The following is a 21,556-nucleotide window of genomic DNA, read 5'->3' as shown; positions in this document are numbered from 1 at the left end:
TGATGTTACAAGTTTTAATCCTCACACTGTGGAACCACTGAATACCAATGCAATTAATTCTTACAGGTACTTCTATCTTGGAAGTTATGTGTGGGAAAAGCTCTCCCGATTAGAAAATAAAGTTAATTAGACAAATAAGTTTCAACTCTTTACCGATCAGTAAACGATAAAAATTGAAACTCTTGTCAGTTTTAATCTAAGTGGTTGTATTTGACACATATCAGAAATGCTGGGCTGTAAAAACCTAGTGGCATATCATCACTGAAGGAATCATTCAGGTGGTCAGTGTAATGGTGCGTTCCCCCTAAACGCGTTTCGAGTGTCAGGCGCCTCTGGTTTACATTCAAACTCTATGTGGAGGCACGTTCAGGGCTGTTGCGGCGCATTTTGAGCTTCTAGCGTGGCGCAATTTGAGCCTTTTGGAGCATTTTGAGCGTTTGACACGTCCGATGCTCCACATAGACTTTGAATGTAGACCTGGCGCCCAAAACGCATTTGGTGTGAATACACCATAAGACCATGACTGGCCTATCAAAGATGTGGGATCAACAGCTGCAGTACATACAACCTTTCACTGCCAAAATGCATTTCTAAGCCATAAGTATGAGCCTGTTGTCATTTATTATGGTTGAATATTTGACAACACTATACTGTGGTTTACCTTACAGCAGAGACTCTACTTCCTGCAGCAACTCAAGAGGAACAATCATTAATGGGAGCTGATTATTCAGTCTGTCCAGTGCACATTTATTGTTGTATGGCTTAGCTCATCCACAAACTAGGACAGGTCCAAACCAACGAACAATAGGGTTTTCAGAGGGGATCATTGGATTCTGTTTCATTTATCCACAGGTAATCCTTCCCAATCTACTTCATTGCACTACATGAACCCTTACCAGCTGAACGCCTATGCCATGGCCCTGAAGGCTGTTGGGGAAATCATTCAGGACTATGACAGCGACAAGATGTTTCCAGCTTTAGGCTTTGGAGCAAAACTGCCTCCTGATGGGCGAGTGTCTCACGAGTTTCCACTGGTGAATCTCCTTTTATTCAAAATAACTCCATTCATTTGATTTTTCAAACTGTCAATAGTTTCTTGTAGACATTAATTGATTGATTTGGATATTATTTCTGCCATAAATATTTAGTTAATCTATTAGGTCTATTGTTAGCTCTTGTATATTGTATATACAGTATAACGAACCTGTGTAAGGTATCTACACTGAAATAGTTTGTGAAGATTTGTTTTCTTTCAGAATTGTTTCTGTAGGTCTTAATAATCACATACCATGTGTTTGCTTTTATCATTTTCAGAATGGAAACATAGAAAATCCTTATTGCAATGGTATAGAAGGGATCCTAGAGGCATACCATCAAAGTCTGAAGACGGTTCAATTATACGGGCCAACCAACTTTGCTCCAATAGTGAACCATGTTGCCAGGTGTTGAACTATTTGTGACATCTTCACCTGTTTGTATTGCTGCTGTTCATGGGTAACTGTGACTCAGTGGGTAGAGTAGCAATTTTTACAAAAGTTGCATACTGGATGCATGTTGTTCAAGGGTGAAGCAAGTCAGCATGACTAGAAAAACACTATTAAATTTCAGTTCATTTGGTGCAAATATTTAATACTGCATAGATGTTTTAGCCATAAAAATGTGGGAAACTTTTTTGCAAGTAGACCAAGGTTATCCCTTTTATTTGTTTAGCTTATCATTATTGAGCTAAAAGGAATTCTGTAATCCCTACAAATACAAATATGATGTGCTTGTTCAGTGCTTGCTCTTGTTCAGTATTGCTGCTCCTTTAGGTTTTTTGTTCTGACAAGTGCAACTGAATAAATTAAAATATCTTTACAAAGTTAATTTAGTGTATAGTGGCTTACAGCTGACAACTCAAATTTCAGGTTTAGAATACAGAGTTCATATGAAACCAACAAGAAATAAATTTTAATACAGAAGTATTGGACTATCAAAAAGTAATAATTGTATAAAATGAATTAATTGCTGGATTATTGCAGTGTGATATAGAGGCAGGCTGTCTGTAGCTCTGCTACAGCTTCACCTGTCAATAAAACAGTTCATAACAAAGTCCTAAGTTTGGAAAAACAGTATTTATATTTTGCACTAATTATAAACACATCACAAGAGTCACTTTAAAATGCTAAAAGAAGAAACTGAGAGAAAAAAAGCTTTGAGTAGGTAATTAATTGAATAGAAACTCAAACAACCTGCGCTTCAGTGCATCAAATGTTTGACTCTTAGCCCTCCCTGTGTCAAGCAGCCTCCACTTGAGTTTAACTTTTTGTACAATGAAAAGCCTGCTTGACATTTCACTCAGTTCTTTTTGAACTGTCAGCTCAGTTTGTTTCTTCTGTTTGTTCATTTTCTTCTGGGTCTTTTCTTTTTTTAACAACCTGGTTATGATCCACCAACACAAAACGCCAATGCTGTTCATTACATTCATGCTCTTAAGATGTAGATCAGTAGCGTTTGCTTTGAGCTACCAGGTTCTTTAATCATGATTATTGTGGTTAACTGTTCCTGAGGAGGGTGTCAATGGCTGCCTGCTGGACGACTGTCAAGTCTGTCATGTCAGTATTCAGTGGAACTGAATTTCACATCAGCATCAGTTGTAGGCTATAATTATCACAGTTGAAAAAAAAAGACTTGGAGTAGATAATGTGTGTGTACTGAATAAGCAATTAAAATTTTCATTTAATTGACTGAAATAAATTAACTTCTACTTGATAATCTAACTAAGCTAAACCTTGTGGCTCCTTTGACTATTATTTTTGACATAAGTTAAATTATGTTATTACCATCATGAGAAACACTACACAGCAAACATCATTTTATTTAAGGTTTTAAGACTGTTAAATAGACATGTGAGTAATTTATATTGTCTTACATACCGTCATTAGTAGTCTACATGCATTTCAGTTGTTCAAATTATAAAAACATACATGCACATTAACATTTTTAAACTTTGATTTTACTTTCATTTATTTTCTGCAATCTGCCAAAAAATGCAGTTTTATTGTCTCAAATTGTTTATTAGGAATATGTTATTAATGAAATATAAAGCACAGAGTCATACAGTGACATCCAACAGTCAGCAGCAGAAATCTGTTTAAATCATGCGTCAATCTGGATTCTGGGTTCTTTAAAGAAGAAACACATTTTCACAATTTGTTGTTTGGTGCACCGTTGGGTAATTGAATTTTCTTCTCACTAAACTGGAGTACAAATTAAACAAATATTTGATGTTTGACTTGTTTTGAAATCAAATATCCAGTGAAGTGATGTCGCCTTTTCTTTTTCATTCAAAATAAGTTATAAAAATTAAAAGTAAATTGAGTTTGGTTTCATAAATTAAAACAATAAATAAATACAATTGTGTGAAAAGAGAAAAAAAAATATTTCATCATAATCAGACACATGTTGGCAAGAGCTCCAGGTTAGTAATAGTCTCCCAGACTTTCTATTGGTAAAAGGTCTTAAAGTCCATTAGCCTCAAATAATTTCCAGCCTTTATCCAGATGTGCATGAACTTGATTTGAGGTCAGAGTTCTTCAGATCACTTTCAGAAGTGGTCTGTGACAACTGCACCTGCTTTAGTTTAAGCAGTCTAAACAACAATCCTCACACATTCAAACTGAAGGACTGCCTACTGACTTGACATGACTCTCCTGAAGCAGGATTGTTGTGTTGCATTGTGTTTGTGCAGAATGCAGCTCTGTATTCTGCTGCCAGTCTTGACCAGGATTTCTTTTCCAGAAGATATTTTTATCTCAATAGGATTTTCTTGGTGAAATAAAGTTTAGTAAATAAACGAATAAAGTCAGGTTTTTTTTATGTTATTCCCAGTCACCTTTTACACAGTCTGAGCTCTAATTTAGAAAATATGGCTGGGTTTTGTAGCCAATATGGTTGCCACATGTATTAAATGAAGCAAAAGTTGAAAATTTGATTGGTGCTATTTTGTATTATGTACACTGAACCAGTGTCACACATAGAGATGTACAACCTATATTTGTGAACATGTTTCTTCAGTGCTTGAAAACAGAACACAGAGAGAAACATATTATTGCCTTGCATAACTGCTTTGACTGGGATCAGAAAAATGAGCAAATCCTACCATAAAGCACTCGGCTTAGGATGCGAGTGATGACTAATGAACCATTATTTCCCTGAAATCTGAGTGAAGAAAAAAGGAAAATGTTCTGTTAGTAGCCTTGTTAAAATAATTTTTCTGACTGGACACAAATTTGTTGTTTTGTTTTCTTAACATTGCTTCCACAAGTCTAGCTCTTATTGATCGATAGATATCAGGATGCAGTGTGAGTGAGAGATTTGTAGTATGAAGTTTATTTTGAACACTGTGGTCACTGCATTGTAAAATCTTCTCAATTTAGTGTAATCTGTACTTGGATTAGTGTCAACTTTACATGGTACATGCATATTAAATGTATGTGGAGCAGCTTACAGAAAACTCTCAAAAGCTTTAGTGCTCTGCTGTGTTAAAATCATCAGTTTTTTTAAGGTGTCACATAATGTTGTCTGCTATAATTCTCTTATCGCTCCCTGTTATCCTCAAGAGTTTTACTGCCAAAAACAGTCCATGAAAATGTTACTCTGATGAATGTATCTGAATATAAGTGTTGTTCAAATCGATCAAGGTTTTGCAAATACAGTATTTTAGCTGTCTGAGGGATGTGGCCATTTGCTTGTAAATACTCTTTCTGAATGTTTGCTAAACTCGTCTACTTGCATCTTAATTACCCTGCTTACATATTTTCCCAGGTTCTAGGTCATTTTAGACATGAGAAAACACCATGGAAACCAGGTTACAAGATTTGTTTTGTAAAACGTGTAACCATTTTACAGGAAATTAATCTAGTTTGATTTCTCCAATCAAACTGTGTCAACGGCTTTAACTGAGCCATGAATGCAAGTCATTATTTTCACTTTCTCCGCTCTGCAAAACTATATTGTTGGTCATTTCGATTAAATGCTCTGCTGGGAAGTCTCAGGACACGACATTCACTCTATCAAAACACTCTTAATAATCAAGCACATCCATCTAATGGCAGCAGCCCATCACTGGCGGTGTCCTCCCACAGCAGGATTATGTGCCCTGGACGCTCTGGCAGCCTGTCTGTAATTTGGAGCTCTTGCCTTGATGAGGACATCTGGTTTCAGAATGAGAAAATGAGCCATCTCTTTGATTGTGTTTGCCAGAAATACTAGTTCATTTTAAAATAGTTTTCAAAATGTGAAAAACGGCCAGATTATAAGTTTATTTTAATCTTTTTTTAGATCACAAAAATGATAAGAACATTTATTTATCATTTGAACTTGTTTTTGTTTTTTGATACTTGAGTTTTTAAAGTAAGTTGTACTTCTAAAATCACAACAATCTTTTGTGGTACTAAAAGAATAATAGTCAGTATTTAAAATTTGCACCAATGCACCAATAATTGTTTGATCTATGAATCTAATTTGTAAACCAGAATATAAACATCCTGCTTTAAACATGTCTGTGTTATCTGACTATTGCATATTTGACTATTCCTTTTCTTTTTTCACACATCAGCACAAAAAACGCTTTGTGTGTGATAAGAACTAAAACAAGTTCTTCTTCAGATGAATTAGAATTTTGGATTTATTGATTGTTTTGATAAATGTGTGAGTAAATCCAAATTTCAGACTTGTTTGGTTTCTATAGTGAATAACAAATGATCTCCTAATGTGCGATTTTATCTGTGGGCAGATATGCAGCGGCAGTGCAGGACGGCTCTCAGTACTTTGTCCTCCTAATCATCACAGATGGTGTCATTTCAGACATGGCCCAGACCAAAGAAGCCATCGTAAATGTAAGAAATAAAGACAATTCTTCATTCTCTCCTACATTATGTGAAGCTAAACATATCCAAGGATACACATTTGTAGGTACTGAAGCTGTGTTGAGGCTGGAGTGGGCATATATTCTTTTCTTAATGTTTCTCAGTGAATTTCTACTGAATTTAGTAACTCTAAAACAGAGTATTTATTAAGATAAACTCCTGGTTACAATAGTCATTCTGACTTGAAAAAGCTATAGCAAATTGAAAACTAAAGCTTTAGATGATATTGTTTTAAATAATTATTTATTACAAAAGCAGTTAAAAGTGATAAAAATCTTAATTATTTTTCTCAACTGTATAATTAGTCTTAATTCTTGCTGTCATCCCTCAATTCAGCAGTCTCTTTGCAACTAATAGAGCTCTTTTACCTTTAGAAACATTAATATTTATTTAGTTAAGTAACATTGCTGAAATTGCTGAATAATGTTAGCAAATGAGACGGTGATATGAATGCGTTTAGCACCAACTTTTACCAGCAAAATCTTGTCAGATGATGAAATCTACCACTGCCAGACTTTGTCAAATGAAATGAATATTTCATTGGAAAGCAAAGGTGTATATATGACGTACAACAACAAATATTGCATTTCAAAAAGTATTTTGTAACATCACTAATGAACATGCCTACATTGCGAAGATGTTGTGCAACTCACATATAGAAGACTATGCACTAAAAACTCTCTGTAGAACTTCTTGAGCAAACAAAAATCACATTTACAAAAACACTAGCTGGCATATAAAAGCAAAGAGAAAAGCAGATAATGCACAAATGTAAAAAAAAAAGCATATCAGCTGTGAATTTCAACATTCCTCAGTTTTCTCTTGTTTTCACACAAATCCAGACACAGCAGGAGCTTTGCAACAACAGCTGTTCTGCAATATGTAGAAAAGAAGCCCTAAAGCCACGGCTTCGTATAACAGTGTCAACAGGAACAAGAACAGTAGAGTGGATATAGAGTATTTGTTTTTACTTTCATCTGAAGATTACTACCTTCCTACCAAACAAAATATGCTACAGATCTTTGAAGTTTTTGCTGCCTCTATAAACACAAAAATAAAGCTACTCTCAAGAGGCTTTCCTGAAACTTGTCGTCACTCACATTTTTTCGTCTTTTAGCTGTAAATGGCAAATGTGTGCTACTCTTTTCTTTTTCTTTAGTATGTCCCTCTATCCTCCATCCTTCCTGCACCTCCTCAGCCTGCTGCCGGCACAGAACACCCAGCAGACTGGATTTAAAGGGAATTTGCGACTGTTAATCAAAACATTAGAACAGCCACACCTTCCTTTTAAGATCTTGCCTGCTGCTCTATCTCACAGCCTCCAGCCCTGTGGACTCCTGATGCTTGCCACTTCCACTCTTTCCCTTTTACTTTCCACGGCTTCGGGACGAGAGCGATCTCTGTGCTGAGGTTATACACTATGTGTGCTTCAAACTAAATCATGATTGAGTTCATTTTTCAAATAAGAGCAGACACAGTTTGAGAAAATCTAAACATGCCCAACTCTGTAAACAACTCGCCACTCTGTTTGGTTATGTTGTTAGCATGAGGCAGGATATTTGTGCTAAATTAATATTTTTTTCCTCAAAATTATTTACACCAGTACCTCATTATGACAATGTGGCGAAATGTTTTTGAGTTTTTTGCAAATTTGTTGAAAAAACTATCTGCTTTTTTAGAGTACTGTAATAATCACAATATGCACAAACTTGTATTTGATTTACTAATATGAGGATTTCTTTTGTGTTACAGTGGATTTTGTTCCTTCTGAACTCCCTGATATGCAAAGAGCTGTTTTATTTATCAAAGACTAGGAAGAAGAAAGTTAATTTCAAAGAACTGACTTGTAGGATGCATAACTAATCCCTCTCTGGTCAAAACGTCATGCCACCTGAGCTGTGGATTTCTGCAGCTCCTTCAGAGTTACCATAGACTCTTTTCTGCTTCATCATGCCTGTAATTTTTGGTGGAGGGTTCTGAAATAGCTTTATGGCCTAAGCACTCTTTAAGCTTTCCTGCAGCTTTAATCCCAGAACAGTCAGCTGTGTCACGTGATTCTCATCATTCTGTTATGTTAAATGATTTTCTCTAACAAAACTCTTTGGCCTTCGCAGAACAGCTGTATTTTTATTTTTCTTCTGAGATGACGTCACACACAGTTGGTCTCTGTTGAACAATTGGGTGACATCTGGAACCAATTAGTTCACCTTAGAATTAAACTAAATGAGGGGAATACTGATGAAAAATACATTTATCAGGTTTTTATTTGAAAAACTATTTCAAAACCGTGTATTATTTTATCTTCCCTTCATATTAAATTTTTGGGGTTTACCGTAGTCCTGCTAATTCTGCTTCATGTTTGTTTACAAAATGTCGATCTCGCATACCAAACCATTGTCTCGTGTGATTAGAGGTGGAGCCTGGAATCGACTGGCAGGTGACGGGGAAGGTGGCTGTAATTACTTGTCCAGCACCTCCCCCCTTCCTTCCTCTCATGGCTCATCCATCCGCTGCAAAATGCTCAAGCTTACTGCCAACAAATTTGTCAATTTTTTTTTCCTAAGCTGGCATCTCAACCAACCAGCCATGCATTTTTGTTCCCCACATACTCATCTTTCTTAGAGGTGAACATATTGCTAAGGCGGGCTGTCATTTGCGAGATAAGATCATAATGTTTTTAGGTGAAAACAGTTTATGTGAGTGACTTGCCACAGTTAGATTGGTTGTGTAGTTATCTAAACAGCATCAGCCACAAAAAAAATAAATACTTAAAAAAAATCTCCCCATGCATTTCAAGTTAAACGTTTACCATGAGCAGTCAATTTACGCCACTATCTCGAATCTGATAACTTACATTCAGTGTCCTGCTCATAAGGAAATAGTTTGTTTACTTGGAAATATAAAAACATTAATGTTTCTGCCAAGAGGAGTAAAAACCAAGTTTAGAGAACAAGTTTGTTTACTACCTAATAATGACACTGTAGTAACGTCAATCTCTCTCTTTTTTTTCTTTTATGTAAAATTGGGGTCTTTTGTCATGTAATATGTTAACACACAATATTAATGTAATCCGATCATGGAGACCTCACATACAGAACATTTTCACATTGTTTTTCTCTGGGAACAATGTTTTACATTTTTGGTATTTTGATTTCTTCACAGGCTGCCAAACTTCCTATGTCCATAATCATCGTAGGAGTTGGTCAAGCTGAGTTTGACGGTAAAATAACTTTGATTGTTTTATAAACATACAGTACCTTGCCAAACTTTGTATTCTTTTTGCGCTTCTAGGGACAATCAGAAACTTTAATGTGGCCTTTTAAAATCTAAGTCCAAGATCAACAAAAAGTGGACTTTTTACTAATTAGCTGATGTCTGAAGGTAATTTATAGCATCAGATGTTATACAAAGATATGCCATGTTTCACAGATTTGTTTTTGTGAAAAATAAAGCATAATTTCCCTTTCACTTCACAATTATGCACTTCTTCGAGTTTATTATATAAAGTCCATATATATTTTCAGTTTGTGAGAGTAATGTCACAAAATGTGATAAAGATTCAAGGATTATCAATACATTTGCAATGCACCAATAATGTTAAAGAAGATATTAAAATACACATGCACAACAATAAAGATTAATAGTAAGCCTTTAACATAAGAACAATTGAAAAGTTTGTAAATGCAGACAATTGCAAATGGAGCTTTCCACAGGCTTTTCTTTGACTATAATAGTTTCAAAAGTGGGATTCATAAAAAATACAGCCATATTCACTACAAAATCTAAGTAATGCAATATAATTTTTCAGAGCTAAGAAGCACAACTAAACTCAATGCAGCATTTTAAGTTGAATGTGTGTGTTGCACAGATGTCTCCAAAAACAAAGAAAAGATTAAAGAGACAGGAGTTTTTCCTCATCAGCCTACTATCATCTCACCCTGACGTTCTGTCACTGGCTCGTGTCTGCTCTCACTTTGTTCAAAGGCTGCAGCTGAAAAATATTCATAAAACAGCAAACCAAAGTAGCTTAACGCACGTTTGAAAAAGAAAACAAAGGCTCTAACATCTAGAGCCTATGTTTGAACAGATGTATATATATATACAGTATATATATATGTAAGTATGATGGCATGTGTGTGTGTATTTACATACAGACACACACCCATGTTCTGAGTCTGTAATGGTTGCTAACCTCTCTGACTGTATTTTACAGAGAAAACTGCTGTTCAAACTCTTAAATCTGAAGGGAAGGGACTGTGTAGGTGGATGCAGGCATAATTGCAGAAGAACCGACTAAGGTTAATTGCTGGGTTTGCAATGTTTAGTGCTGATGATTCTAAATTGCACAGTCTATAATAAAGGCCTTATTACAAGATTAGACCGCCAATAAAACCTGCACAGCTCAACATATGTTTAAGCTTTACTACAGCTATACTATGATGCATGAATACAGTGTCACCTACATCTTTACATAAGTATGGATCTGCCTTATCTCTGTTGTTATGAAAGCTGTTTTTGAAATATGCTTAACATCACATGATTTTATACATGCCTGCTTATGATTTGTTTCTTGCAGCTATGGTGGAGCTGGACGGTGACGACATCAGGATCTCATCCCGGGGCAAACTGGCAGAGAGAGACATTGTTCAGGTGACTGTGGGAGATAGAGTGATTTTATTCTCACAGATGGGAAAACTTGTGAATATTTAAATCTTCATTAGACCTAATTGCGAAGTGGTAAATTAAAGTAAATTAATATTTTTTTGCATGTGTTCCTTGTATCAACATATTTGGGTTGTAATTGTGCAATTGTTGCAACAGTGGTGCTTTCAATGTTCCTTAGTTTTGACATGTGCTTACTGACGTGCGCATACCATAAAACATCATTTGTCACTAATGGCAGATGACAACATGAGGAGTCGATTTGTTTTATGTGATTACATGTGGGTCAAATCATTGCAAATGTTTTGTATTGTATGCCAATCCAGGAAACATGATGCGTCTTACCTGTCAAGTTGTTTCATCTGCAGTGAAACTAAACTCGACTCCCAATGCCTGCTGCTATTCTGCAGACTGTGACTTTGTGCTCGTAACAATGCCACCACTCAATTTAAAGAAGCACATTTTCAGGTGCACGGCTTGCTAATCTATGTTCCAGGTCATTCGAATTATATTGCTAAACTGAGTAATCTGGGTTTCTCACACAGAAATGATCATTCTGTCATCATTGATGAATGTCCTGTTAAAAGGCATTGTCTTTACAAACATTGGTGTTAGTGAAGCGTCAGACATGGATTCAGTATTTCCAGTACAAAATCCTGAATGACTTGGTTGGATTGTCCCTGTTATTTGAATGTTTCAATGTTTTTGGCAGCGTTTCTAATTCCTATCTAGATGAAAAAACATTTTTACTCAATGATATTTCTTTTTAAAGTATTATCCAAAGTATTTCAGTCTGAGTGAAGGGACTCAGACTGAGTCCCTTCACTCAGAGACTCTTCTGGGCTCTTCTGATAGCCCAGAAGAGTCAGCTTGATTGGAGAGTAAAACAGCAAAATATGTTACATTTTCATCTGGTGCGGTTGCATTCACACCTCCCCAAATGAAAGGGACATTCTAGGCAAATGGACTAAAGTTCGATTAAAGCATACCAAACAGGGCTGGTGTGAATGCACCACAAAGCTAGGTGATGATATAACTTGTATGAAAGAACAAATTTCATATTTATTAAGCATTTTACATCATGTTTTGCATTACTTTTAAGCTGTATTTTTTTCCCCTGTCTGTCATTGTTCTTCAGTTTGTTCCTTTTAGGGATTACATGGACCGGACAGGAAACCACGTGCTGAGCATGGCACGGCTCGCCAAAGATGTGCTAGCAGAAATCCCTGACCAGTTTATCTCGTACATGAAGAGCAGAGGGATCAAACCCAATCCTGCGCCGCCGCCATACACTCCGCCTGGACACACACACCACCACACACAAATCTGAGACCTTTTTCTTTGCATTTCACTGAGGACAGATAGCATGCAGCAGCCAATCAGAGTCCAGTGGGAACTCTCTACCTCCTGATTTTATTTTACCTAATTTGCTGTGAACAGGAGGCCAAGCAATGGGTGTAGAATGTTGTGCTGTACTCTCCTATTGACTACAGAAGCAGTATTTTTCTTTTCCTATTTGTTCGGTTTTGTTTCTACTGTGATATATTTCTTTGTAGGCTCTCTTCAGGAGATGCTGACCTAATTTTTCAGGACTTGTTGCTGAAAGCCTTTCGGGCAGTGACTGTTTCACGCCTACTTTTGACAGCAGGTTGATTCGGAGGTCATGTTGTGGTTAAACCTTGTGCCTGTCTGTGCTTGTTTCTTTAAGTGTATCAGGACATTTGAACTTGACCCAGGCTCTTCTTGTCAATCATCAGTGTGGCCTAATGCAGTAATATTTTTTTAGCCACCTTCTCCTTCTTGAATATGTTTTGTATTGGGGGTTGATCTCAATTTCTGATGATATCACAGTTCTAGCGTTTTCCAAACGACACCGCCTCCTTTCCTCTTTAATACTAAATGTTGGTATGAGCATGTCGTATGAGATTTACTTGCATTTTTTAGAATGGCATGGATATTTTTTACATCTAATTTTGAACAAAACAAACCTAATGAATTTTAGCAAAAGCCAATTATTTTTAAGTGACTGAATATGAAAGCTAGCACAACTACTATGACTGTACCAGATGGCCATATACTATTGGAGTGCTGCTAATCATTAATTTTGAGGAAGTCATTCATCCTTGTCAAATATTTTACTTCCATCACCATCATTTAATACAAAGCATGGAGAATTAAGTATGAAAAAAACTGGCTTCTATTACACTGTTTGTAGGACGTTTATTGAAAGTGTTTATACAAACATGTGCAGAGCAAATCCAAGGCATATGCAAAAATAATCTGCTGCTTAGGGCCCCAAAATCACCAGGAGTGCATCTGTTGAATTCTCATACTGATCATAGATCTTAGTTTTTTTCTTCTTTTTCTTGACAGTGAGCATACTAGTAATACAAACTGTCTCAGGACTTTCAAGAGATTTTGAGTTAACATAAAAAATACAAATAAATGTTATGGTTATATTTTAATCTTAGCAGAAGTAGTAAAGATACTAACTGTATATAATATACAAAGAAACATCTTTTAACATAGGAACTATTTAATCTAATCCTTTCTGTTAAGTTTCTGAAGTGGGATTTATATTTCATGCACTGCCACTGTTTACAAATGCATTTCAAAAAATCATTGTCAATTCTTTACAGTCAGCGGCACACACAACTAAGTAAAACTTAGATCCAAATAAACTTTAAACTCAACATATTAAAACTACACTGACCAAGCTTCTGGATGAAAAAGTCAAACCGTTCCCATAAAGAAGTTAAAATGAAAGTTATCGTCATTAGATGTTCTCCTTTCTGCCATCAATGTGTGAGTAGGATTACATTCAATAGCCCAGAGCAGCTCTCTGAATTAAGCTTGAGTATATAGTATATGAGAGTTTGAATTAGCTAAAACGTACTGAGATGTAATTTCAAAGTAAGATACTGGATGGCATTGTGGTGCTGGATTGCTTTAAAGTTGCTCATTACAGGAAAACACAAAGTGAAAATCTTCCCAAAGCGATGACTTGTGATAAGTGGAGAAAAAAATCACATTATAGCTCAAAAAAGTATCATTTGTACTCAAACTCTTACAGTGAAAGCCATTATTTATTTTCTATGCAAATGAATTCACTAAAAACATTTACAAAATCATATTAATGGGAATAAGTAAAATAGGTTTTTTTGTTTTGTTTTGTTAGTTTTTTTTATAAAGGGACGCCTCATACAGAAAACTATGACAATGTTTGATATCTCCTGGCAGTATCACCCTAAAATAGTGCTACACCTATTAATAAAGACACCATACAAAAATAACAATCTGTCATGAACTGGATTTCATTCATTCATTCATTCTAACTTATGTCTAACTAAATAAATTAGATCCTCAGTGAGTGAACAAGTTAATAAAAAACTTAACAATTTCAGAAAAAAATCAGTTTCTAATCTTTTTGTTTTTTTCAAATTGACTTTAATTCAGTAAAAGCCATTTGGTGCAGGTTTTTTTTCTTCATCCCATCAGGAAAAAAAGTATATAAATAGCATTACATTGAGCACTACTGTATGTTGTCTGGTAATAGACCTTTGACATTTGACTTTGAACTTAAGAGGAGCAGAAAATCTTTTTTTATTCAAAGAAAAGTTAAGACTAATTAAAAAAACATTCTCTTACGAGCAATATCAGAAGAAAGTGACATTTAATAATAATAATGAGTACACATTATTTCACTTTTTATGTTTTTTTTATTTCAGCTTGCGTCTTTTATTAGGTTCCATTAAAAAAAGTTATAATGAGGATTTTGCAGATGTTAAACCACTGAGATGGTGGAAATATGCAGCAAAGCAAGATGCTCCATTTTTAACCTCCTCAGCATGCAGACTTCAGAGGCAGAAATGTAGGTCAATGCCATGCTGAGATATTTCAGCAAAAGCTTTTCATCAGATTTCTACATCTGTTTCTAAATTCTATGAATCTTTATGTACCAATTGCAGAAGCTCTGCAAATAAAGCAATGATAATCTGCTGAATTTAAGATTTTTTATTCAATATTATATATATATATATATATATATATATATATATATATATATATATATATTCTTCTTTCTTTCCAGTGGTATTCAGCCACCACTCCTGAGAAGTATGTGAATGCCTTCAAGTGTTGGAACACAATTTACTGCAGGTTGGAATAATCTAGAGGACAAAACTTGGCATCAGTAACTATGGCTATGGTAAATTAATTTAATTTTGTTTTTTGCAAATTTGTTCTCCAAAAGAAGAAGCAAAAACAAGATAATTAGAAAATGTTTAATTTGGGGCCGTATTAGTTTTGTGCTTAATCCCATTGTTTTTGTTTTTTGTCTCATTATTATACATAGTAGTCATTCTGCACTTCCAATTATTTTGTGTTGCAGTGAAAGAATTAAATAACAGCACATTTTCTAGTTTGTGTCAAAGCTCTGATGGCTCTGATTGATGGACCATAAAACAAAATGTTCCCCGTTTCTTTGAAACACACCAAAGTATTGAAGGAACAGAATATATTTCAATTCAAAAGGCTTGGGCTGAACTGTTTAATGTAGCGAACTATTAAGGCCTTAATCATTTGAACAGTAGTCACTCCATCCTATTTAGTCCTGTCCTGATACGCAGCTAAGATGGATGGGTAAGGTTCAGAGGAGTAGAGCAACAGCTGGTTTGCATATAGAGTCAATTAAGTATAAATCCTACTGGAACTAAGGTTTGCCTTCAAATCTTTTAACATCTTACAAACACAAAGTAACAAAAGTAGTTTGACACGATCATGAACAAGAGTGATCATTAGTAGGAAAGTGTGAGTTCCTCTAAAAGTTCTTGCACTACTTGACTTTTTAATGAATATATTTTCTGTTATTTTGCAGTTTTCTTAGGGTTAGGATCTAAATCATCTTTGCAAAAGACTGTCTTGGGCTCAAACAGTCAACACAAAAAAAGCACACTTTAAAATTGCTGTCTGACTGAAACACTTTAAAAACATAAATTTCCTACAGCCATTAACATCTAATCTCTAAAATGAATGCTAACTGTAAATGTTTTTATATATTTTTTTGGAAAGATTGCTGTATTACAAATATTTGTTAAATTTTTTAGAACATGAGAAGCCATTGATCCTTTTATCTTTTCAAGCCCTGATAATTCTTATCTTTATCAAAAGCATGCCATTCTTTTTTCTATGCCTTCATCTGTTGGAGGAAAAAATACACAGTCCATCCAGAATACCAGTATTTCTGCACCAAATGCGGCAGTGAAAATGGACTGCAAGGAATTTGTTCTCTCTTGTGCCTGACTCCTGAAACTTTCCCGTCTCATCAGTGTTTATAAAGAATAAAATAAAAGAGCTGTAGCTAGTTTGCATGTTACAGTTAACACCTTTTGTTATTTGTTTATCATTATTTTTGGTCTGATTCCACTGTTTATATCTTTATTATTTAGGTTTATTAAGTTCTCTGTTCTGCATGACTCGGCTTCACGTTTCAAGAGTTTTTATTGTACATGATTAGTGTCATATGGTGGGTTGTGAAATGCTTTGTATTGGATTGCCTTAAATCAAAATTATTAAAACCTGACTACTTTTATAAAAGCTGGTGAAGAGTTTGTTTGATGTCACTTGTCAGTACTGCAGTTTAATGGCTTCGAATCAGCAGAGAAAATTAAGTCTCGCAGTGTGTTACCTGTTTGCGTGAACAGCAGGGTGGGAGACAACTAATTGAGTCTGTGAGTTGGATGTCATAAAAATGCTATAATCTGAAAAACTGCTGCAGACTTATTTGTTTCAGTCTAATTGCATTGTTTGTCTCTGTCCTTTTCATAATTTCATTGAAAAAAGTTGATCATTATTTCTAAAAAAAAATCATCGTAGTTCTTTGCACAATTTTTTATTACTATATTTTTCTCCTTAAAACTGCAGTACCTTACATTTTCTATAATCAGGCAGATATGTTTTTTCAGCTTTTCCTTTTCAGTTTTGTTCAGGCTCATCTGACAGATGTTATGGCAAATAGTAATAGAAAACAATAAGCTGAGACGCGGTAAAGTATTGCCAAAGCCCATTGGTTAATTTACTTGAAGGACTGTGGACCAATCTGATGAAACCCCTCGGTCCTTCATAGCCCCTCGCCTCCTCTTTGACCAAAGTTACCAGATTTTGTCATTTGAGATTACTGGAGTTACTGAAGAAAGCACAGGGGTGTTGCAGAAAAGCTGTATGAAAAAAGGTTAAGAAGCTCGCAAAATGCGCCAAATTAAGCAATGTGTTGATGGCATCACAAGTTTGACTGTACAGCACATTCAGGCCGGAGAAGGAGGCAGAATTGGTGGTTGGGGGAATTCATCTTTACAGGATGAGATACGGGACACAGGAACACATTGGGGAAGAGGTCAGATTAGCATCTGTCAGCCAGTTGAAATATTGAGAAGGATGTTTCATGCGGAGAGGAGGGTTGCTGCCAGGTTTTCATACTTTTAAAGTTTTTATGTCTTCTAAGTCTAACTCTAGGATGAGACTAAATATTCCCTTTAAATTCACACCTTTTTTCTGTTTACAACGGCAAAGATTATAAGTAAATATAATTTTTTACCTGCTAAAATTAGGAATGCTTCTTTCATTTAATGTATTTTATTAAAATTCAAAATCTTTTCAATAAATGTAACATTTTTCAATAAATTGCTTTGCTAGATTTTCTAATTTTTGTTCAGTGTAAACATTTCTTCACATTTTTATTAAAGATCACATAATTAGTTTCTCAGACTGCTATTTAACTTATGAATGTTGAATGACTTACTTTTCTCTAATAGATTTAGAGAAACCATTTAGAGAAACCATTTATAGGTTTCTCTAAATGGAAACCTATAAATATCATCAGTTTACACATGCAAGTTTGTCTTCCTTAAATTATTCAGTTTATGCTGGATATGCATGTGACAACCTGCAGTGGGGGTGGCAGCAGTGACAGCTGTCATAAATCAAACCTTTAAACAAATGTGAAAAAATATGTTCACCATTGCTGCTCATAAAATCCTGAGTAGCATTGTAGCTAAAATAATAACTTAGTTGCTGCATTAACAAATATGTTGTTTCATAGACAGTTTGCTCATTTATTTTCTAAAAAGAAATCTTCATGCACCCACTCTTCTCTTTTCTGAAAGGTCTGGCACCTACCTGGGCTTTGCTGGCCACTTTTTGGGAGTCATTTACTTTCTGAAATTGAAATACCTGAGTGTAGAGAGATTCACGGGAATATTTTTAGCTTCTAGGTCAAGAGAAAATAACAAGGTGGAGAAAGAATGTAAAACTTCTGGATTTAGTTTTTTTTCTATTATTTCAAAAGATTTGACAACTTATCATTCCAGCACATGGATAAATTACACAGGCTGATACTAATAAACATTCAAGTAAAGGTTTGATTTTTTTTCTTTAAAGTTATGCTGCATAGAGATGTAAATGTCTTTATTATCTGAGATCCTTTTGGTCACACCTGTCACAATGTCATTGTAAAGTGCTCGCAAACATTGATTTTTTTTTTTCCTTTTTCATTTTAAAACAGTTTTTACTAACAAGCAACAATAGTAATTACAAGTATCTGTGATACCAAAATGTTGCTCATGCCAAATATAAATGTTCAGCTGATTTACATGCATAGCATTTGTAATAAATAAATGTGATTTCAGCTTGACATTCAGCATGCTGTAGAACTGTCTAATTAAAACAAGAGTCAAGACCAACAGTGGTCTCACACCAGACTGTTTCAAGGAGTCTGTCATGTTAGGAGACCAATTTCCTGCCAGAATAGAGACAAAAGCCTCTGCAAACAGAAGGTAAGGATGACAGCCAGAAGCTGATTAGCACAAAGAAGAATTCAGAAACAATGGTCATGTTTTCATCTAGAGCTGCAGGTGACTATATAATAAGGTTGTTAAACATTTGAGAAATGGACAAGGCGATGCTTACTTGTCTCCAGTATATCACTGATTTTATTGTACTCCCAAGTTTCTTTCTTCAAAAATATATTTTTTCACACTCTCCAACCATCGTTTCTGCAGTGATAAGTGCAAAGTGCCTCAAGCCAAAATTTCCCATAAGACGGCTAAGTTACTGATGTACCATCATTCATGCAGACCAAACCTTGGATAAGTAGCTTACCTTTCCAGGAGGATACTTTCCGTTGTTTAGTGCAGACTTCAGTAAATATTTGATGGTTCAAGTGCAGAATCAAACATTGACCACTTGAATTTGAAGAGCTGGAGATGCTCTAGTCACTCTCAAAAGGATACACTTTTTGAGAAAGCACTTTTTAGTGTACACTTTTGAGAGTGCGCATTTCAAATACTCTCAAAAGTGTATTTGGATTGCAGTTCATGTTGTAGACTTATTAGTCTCACTTAATTCTCAAAAGTATACACTTTTGAGAGTGCACTCTAAATTAGATAAACCTAATGAATTGAGTCTTTATGATTAAAATATAATAATTTGATCAGACGTAGGAACTAGCATTGAACTCAGTTGTTTTAAGTAAAGTCAAAGTAAAAGGTTTTTTCAGGTTAAAGATTTGTAACTTTTAATTTAATTGGATGCAAAAATGTAAGTTGTCATAACTAAAGCAAAAGAATTAAGTGAGATTAATTTATATAAAATTGAGATGATCTACTGCTCAAATGCACCTTTTACAGTGTCTGAAGGCAGAATATCATCACAAGATGATCAGATGTATTATACATCTGATCTGTGTCTCACAAGAAAGTCAAGAAATGTGAAGTTACTGTGGTCACAATCAGTGTCAGAATCAAGACATGCGCCAATATGTCATGGTAAATTTGCCTTTAAAACAGCAGGAATGTTACGGTTTTGCAATTGCCTAAAAAATGCACAAAATTACAGTGAACAGATATGTATGTGGTAGGAATACTAGCCCATTTTATGTAGAAAATACTATAATGATGTTTGATTATTAACTTAGCAAAGCATAGATATTTTAATACAGATTAATAAGACTGTCAGAGAGAAAAACCCCCAAAGTACATGCAGATGGGATAGCAGTGGGAGACGGCTCTTCGGTATTTAGTGACGCGGGCTGAATATAGATGCAAACCATATTTTTATTTATTTATTGCAAATGTCTTATTCTGTTTATTGTCTTATTCTGTTTTCCACCTTATATGTTTTGGTGGTCTATCACTGTCTATCTCAAACCGCTATGATCTGAGAGGGGGGATCACTTTACACTTGTCTTGTTGCATAAAAGTGCCATGTAAATAAACTTACCTTGCACTGAAAAAGGTCACCAGTCCATCACAGGACAGACAACCATGCACATATATTTATATTACACCCAGCAGTGTTTTAGAAAGACTAATTAACCTACCAGTAATAATGTTGGACTGTGGAAAGAAGCAGAGAGGATATTATTCAAAACTCAGGACGTTGTTGCTGTGGAGCAGCAGTGCTACCAGCTTTGTTCTGTATATGCTGAGAATTATCTTGAGTCCTTGTGTGAACAGAAAAGTATTCTGATGCAGTCCATGTGTTGGGTTGCTTCACACCCATACTCACAATTCTTATGACAAAGAATGGGAACAACAGAGTAACCTTTTGAAGCTTATGTATAAACAAGAAGTTTAACTTTAAGATAAACTGTTCATGTGTTGGGTGGATTTTTGGCTAAAATATGTATGCTTTTCTTTCATTTAAATACGACTTTAAGAAAAAAAAAATCTGAAAAATGTTAAATGTGTAAAACTTTTGTGCCACTGTCAAAATTCTTGGCAATGACTTTTGGCCCTTCTCTTGTTTCTTCCCATGGTGGGCATCTGTTAGCATTCTCTCCATAGTCAGTCAGAGGCAGTTCTGTATTCTCTGTTGCTGCTGTTGTCTTTGCATTCTCACACAGATGAGTCTGTGATCTCAGAGAGGCAAGTTATCTGCTCATTGCCAAAAATGTCTGATATATGACTTGGCACTGAACTCTTCAGATGGGGGGCTGATCACACAGATGTGCAGCTGAAGTAAACATTTTTTCCTTTTTTTCCCTTATGAGAAAATTTCATTTGTGCCTCTAGGTTTGTTTTCTACTCAGTGATTCATACAAGTGTGAACAAAATCTGGAGCAAGTAAATTATTTACCAGCTGAGAGAAATTGTGTTTGACAACAGTTTAATGATAAGCATAAATCTAAATGGGGTTTGCTGATCAAACCAACGATTAGAATTTATGTTGATATCCATTTTAAGACTACAGATATTTGGACAAGAAACAGAAAACCCCGGAGTAAACAAGGTTTGTCTTTTATCTGCTTATAATAACTTCTGATTGGCTCATTGCTTTCCTAATTCAAAATCAATGTAAGGCCAGATCTGAAACAAAAGACTCCAAATCAATCTTATTGTAGAGCTCAAAATAAAGCTTGATAAATATTTATTAGTTTATTTTAGTCTATTTTATACATTAAGTAAAGTTCTGAAGTTCATGTTTATCTATTATTATTTATCCTTCATTAATATTTTTGTTAATGGGATCAGCTAAGGCCTTCTTTAAAAACCCTGTGATGTTCATTAAGGCTCTGGAAAGCACTTGACCTCAACGTTATTCAATTCTTGTGCACTACGCCCCAAAAATGTGTCTGTGACAGGAAATCGATAAATGTAAAAGAAGTATCATTTCTGCTATAATTGTTACGTCCAATATCCAGATATATTTATACCAGGAGCTTTTTGACTGAAGTAAGAGTATGTGGTGAAGGTGCAAGTTGCAAAAGGCACACTTTGCAAAGGGATGAGTGACCAAATGCTATTGGCATGTATGAACATTTCAAAGCTTTTCTAGATAACAGTGTGAAAACATACATTGAATTCATACTGATGAACCCAGTTATTATTTTAATAATTGAAGTTGTGTGTTTTATAATCCTATAATTACCTTTCAAAACTTCTCATTCAAAATTATTAAGACATTCAGACCCATAGTGACTGCCAGTAGAT

At 35.0% G+C, this 21,556-nt stretch overlaps 1 protein-coding gene across 2 annotated transcripts in view; it reads left to right on the top strand.

Moving 5' to 3' along the window:
* Positions 1–16,166, top strand: part of cpne5b (copine Vb) — a 127,467-nt gene extending 111,301 nt beyond the window's left edge. For both annotated transcript variants that reach the window (XM_028003692.1, XM_028003693.1), the window contains 6 exons: positions 853–1,034; positions 1,315–1,442; positions 5,777–5,879; positions 9,072–9,129; positions 10,486–10,559; positions 11,710–16,166. In XM_028003692.1, coding sequence (XP_027859493.1) covers positions 853–1,034; positions 1,315–1,442; positions 5,777–5,879; positions 9,072–9,129; positions 10,486–10,559; positions 11,710–11,901 — 737 coding nt within the window. In that variant the 3' untranslated portion in view covers positions 11,902–16,166. The remainder of the gene's footprint in view (positions 1–852; positions 1,035–1,314; positions 1,443–5,776; positions 5,880–9,071; positions 9,130–10,485; positions 10,560–11,709) is intronic.
* The last annotated feature ends 5,390 nt before the right edge of the window (positions 16,167–21,556 follow it).

The sequence above is a fragment of the Xiphophorus couchianus genome, chromosome 20 (assembly GCF_001444195.1).
Source record: "Xiphophorus couchianus chromosome 20, X_couchianus-1.0, whole genome shotgun sequence".
Classification (NCBI taxonomy): domain Eukaryota; kingdom Metazoa; phylum Chordata; class Actinopteri; order Cyprinodontiformes; family Poeciliidae; genus Xiphophorus; species Xiphophorus couchianus.
Note: the sequence above shows the minus strand (reverse complement) of the source record. Positions and strands in the feature narration are given on the sequence as shown.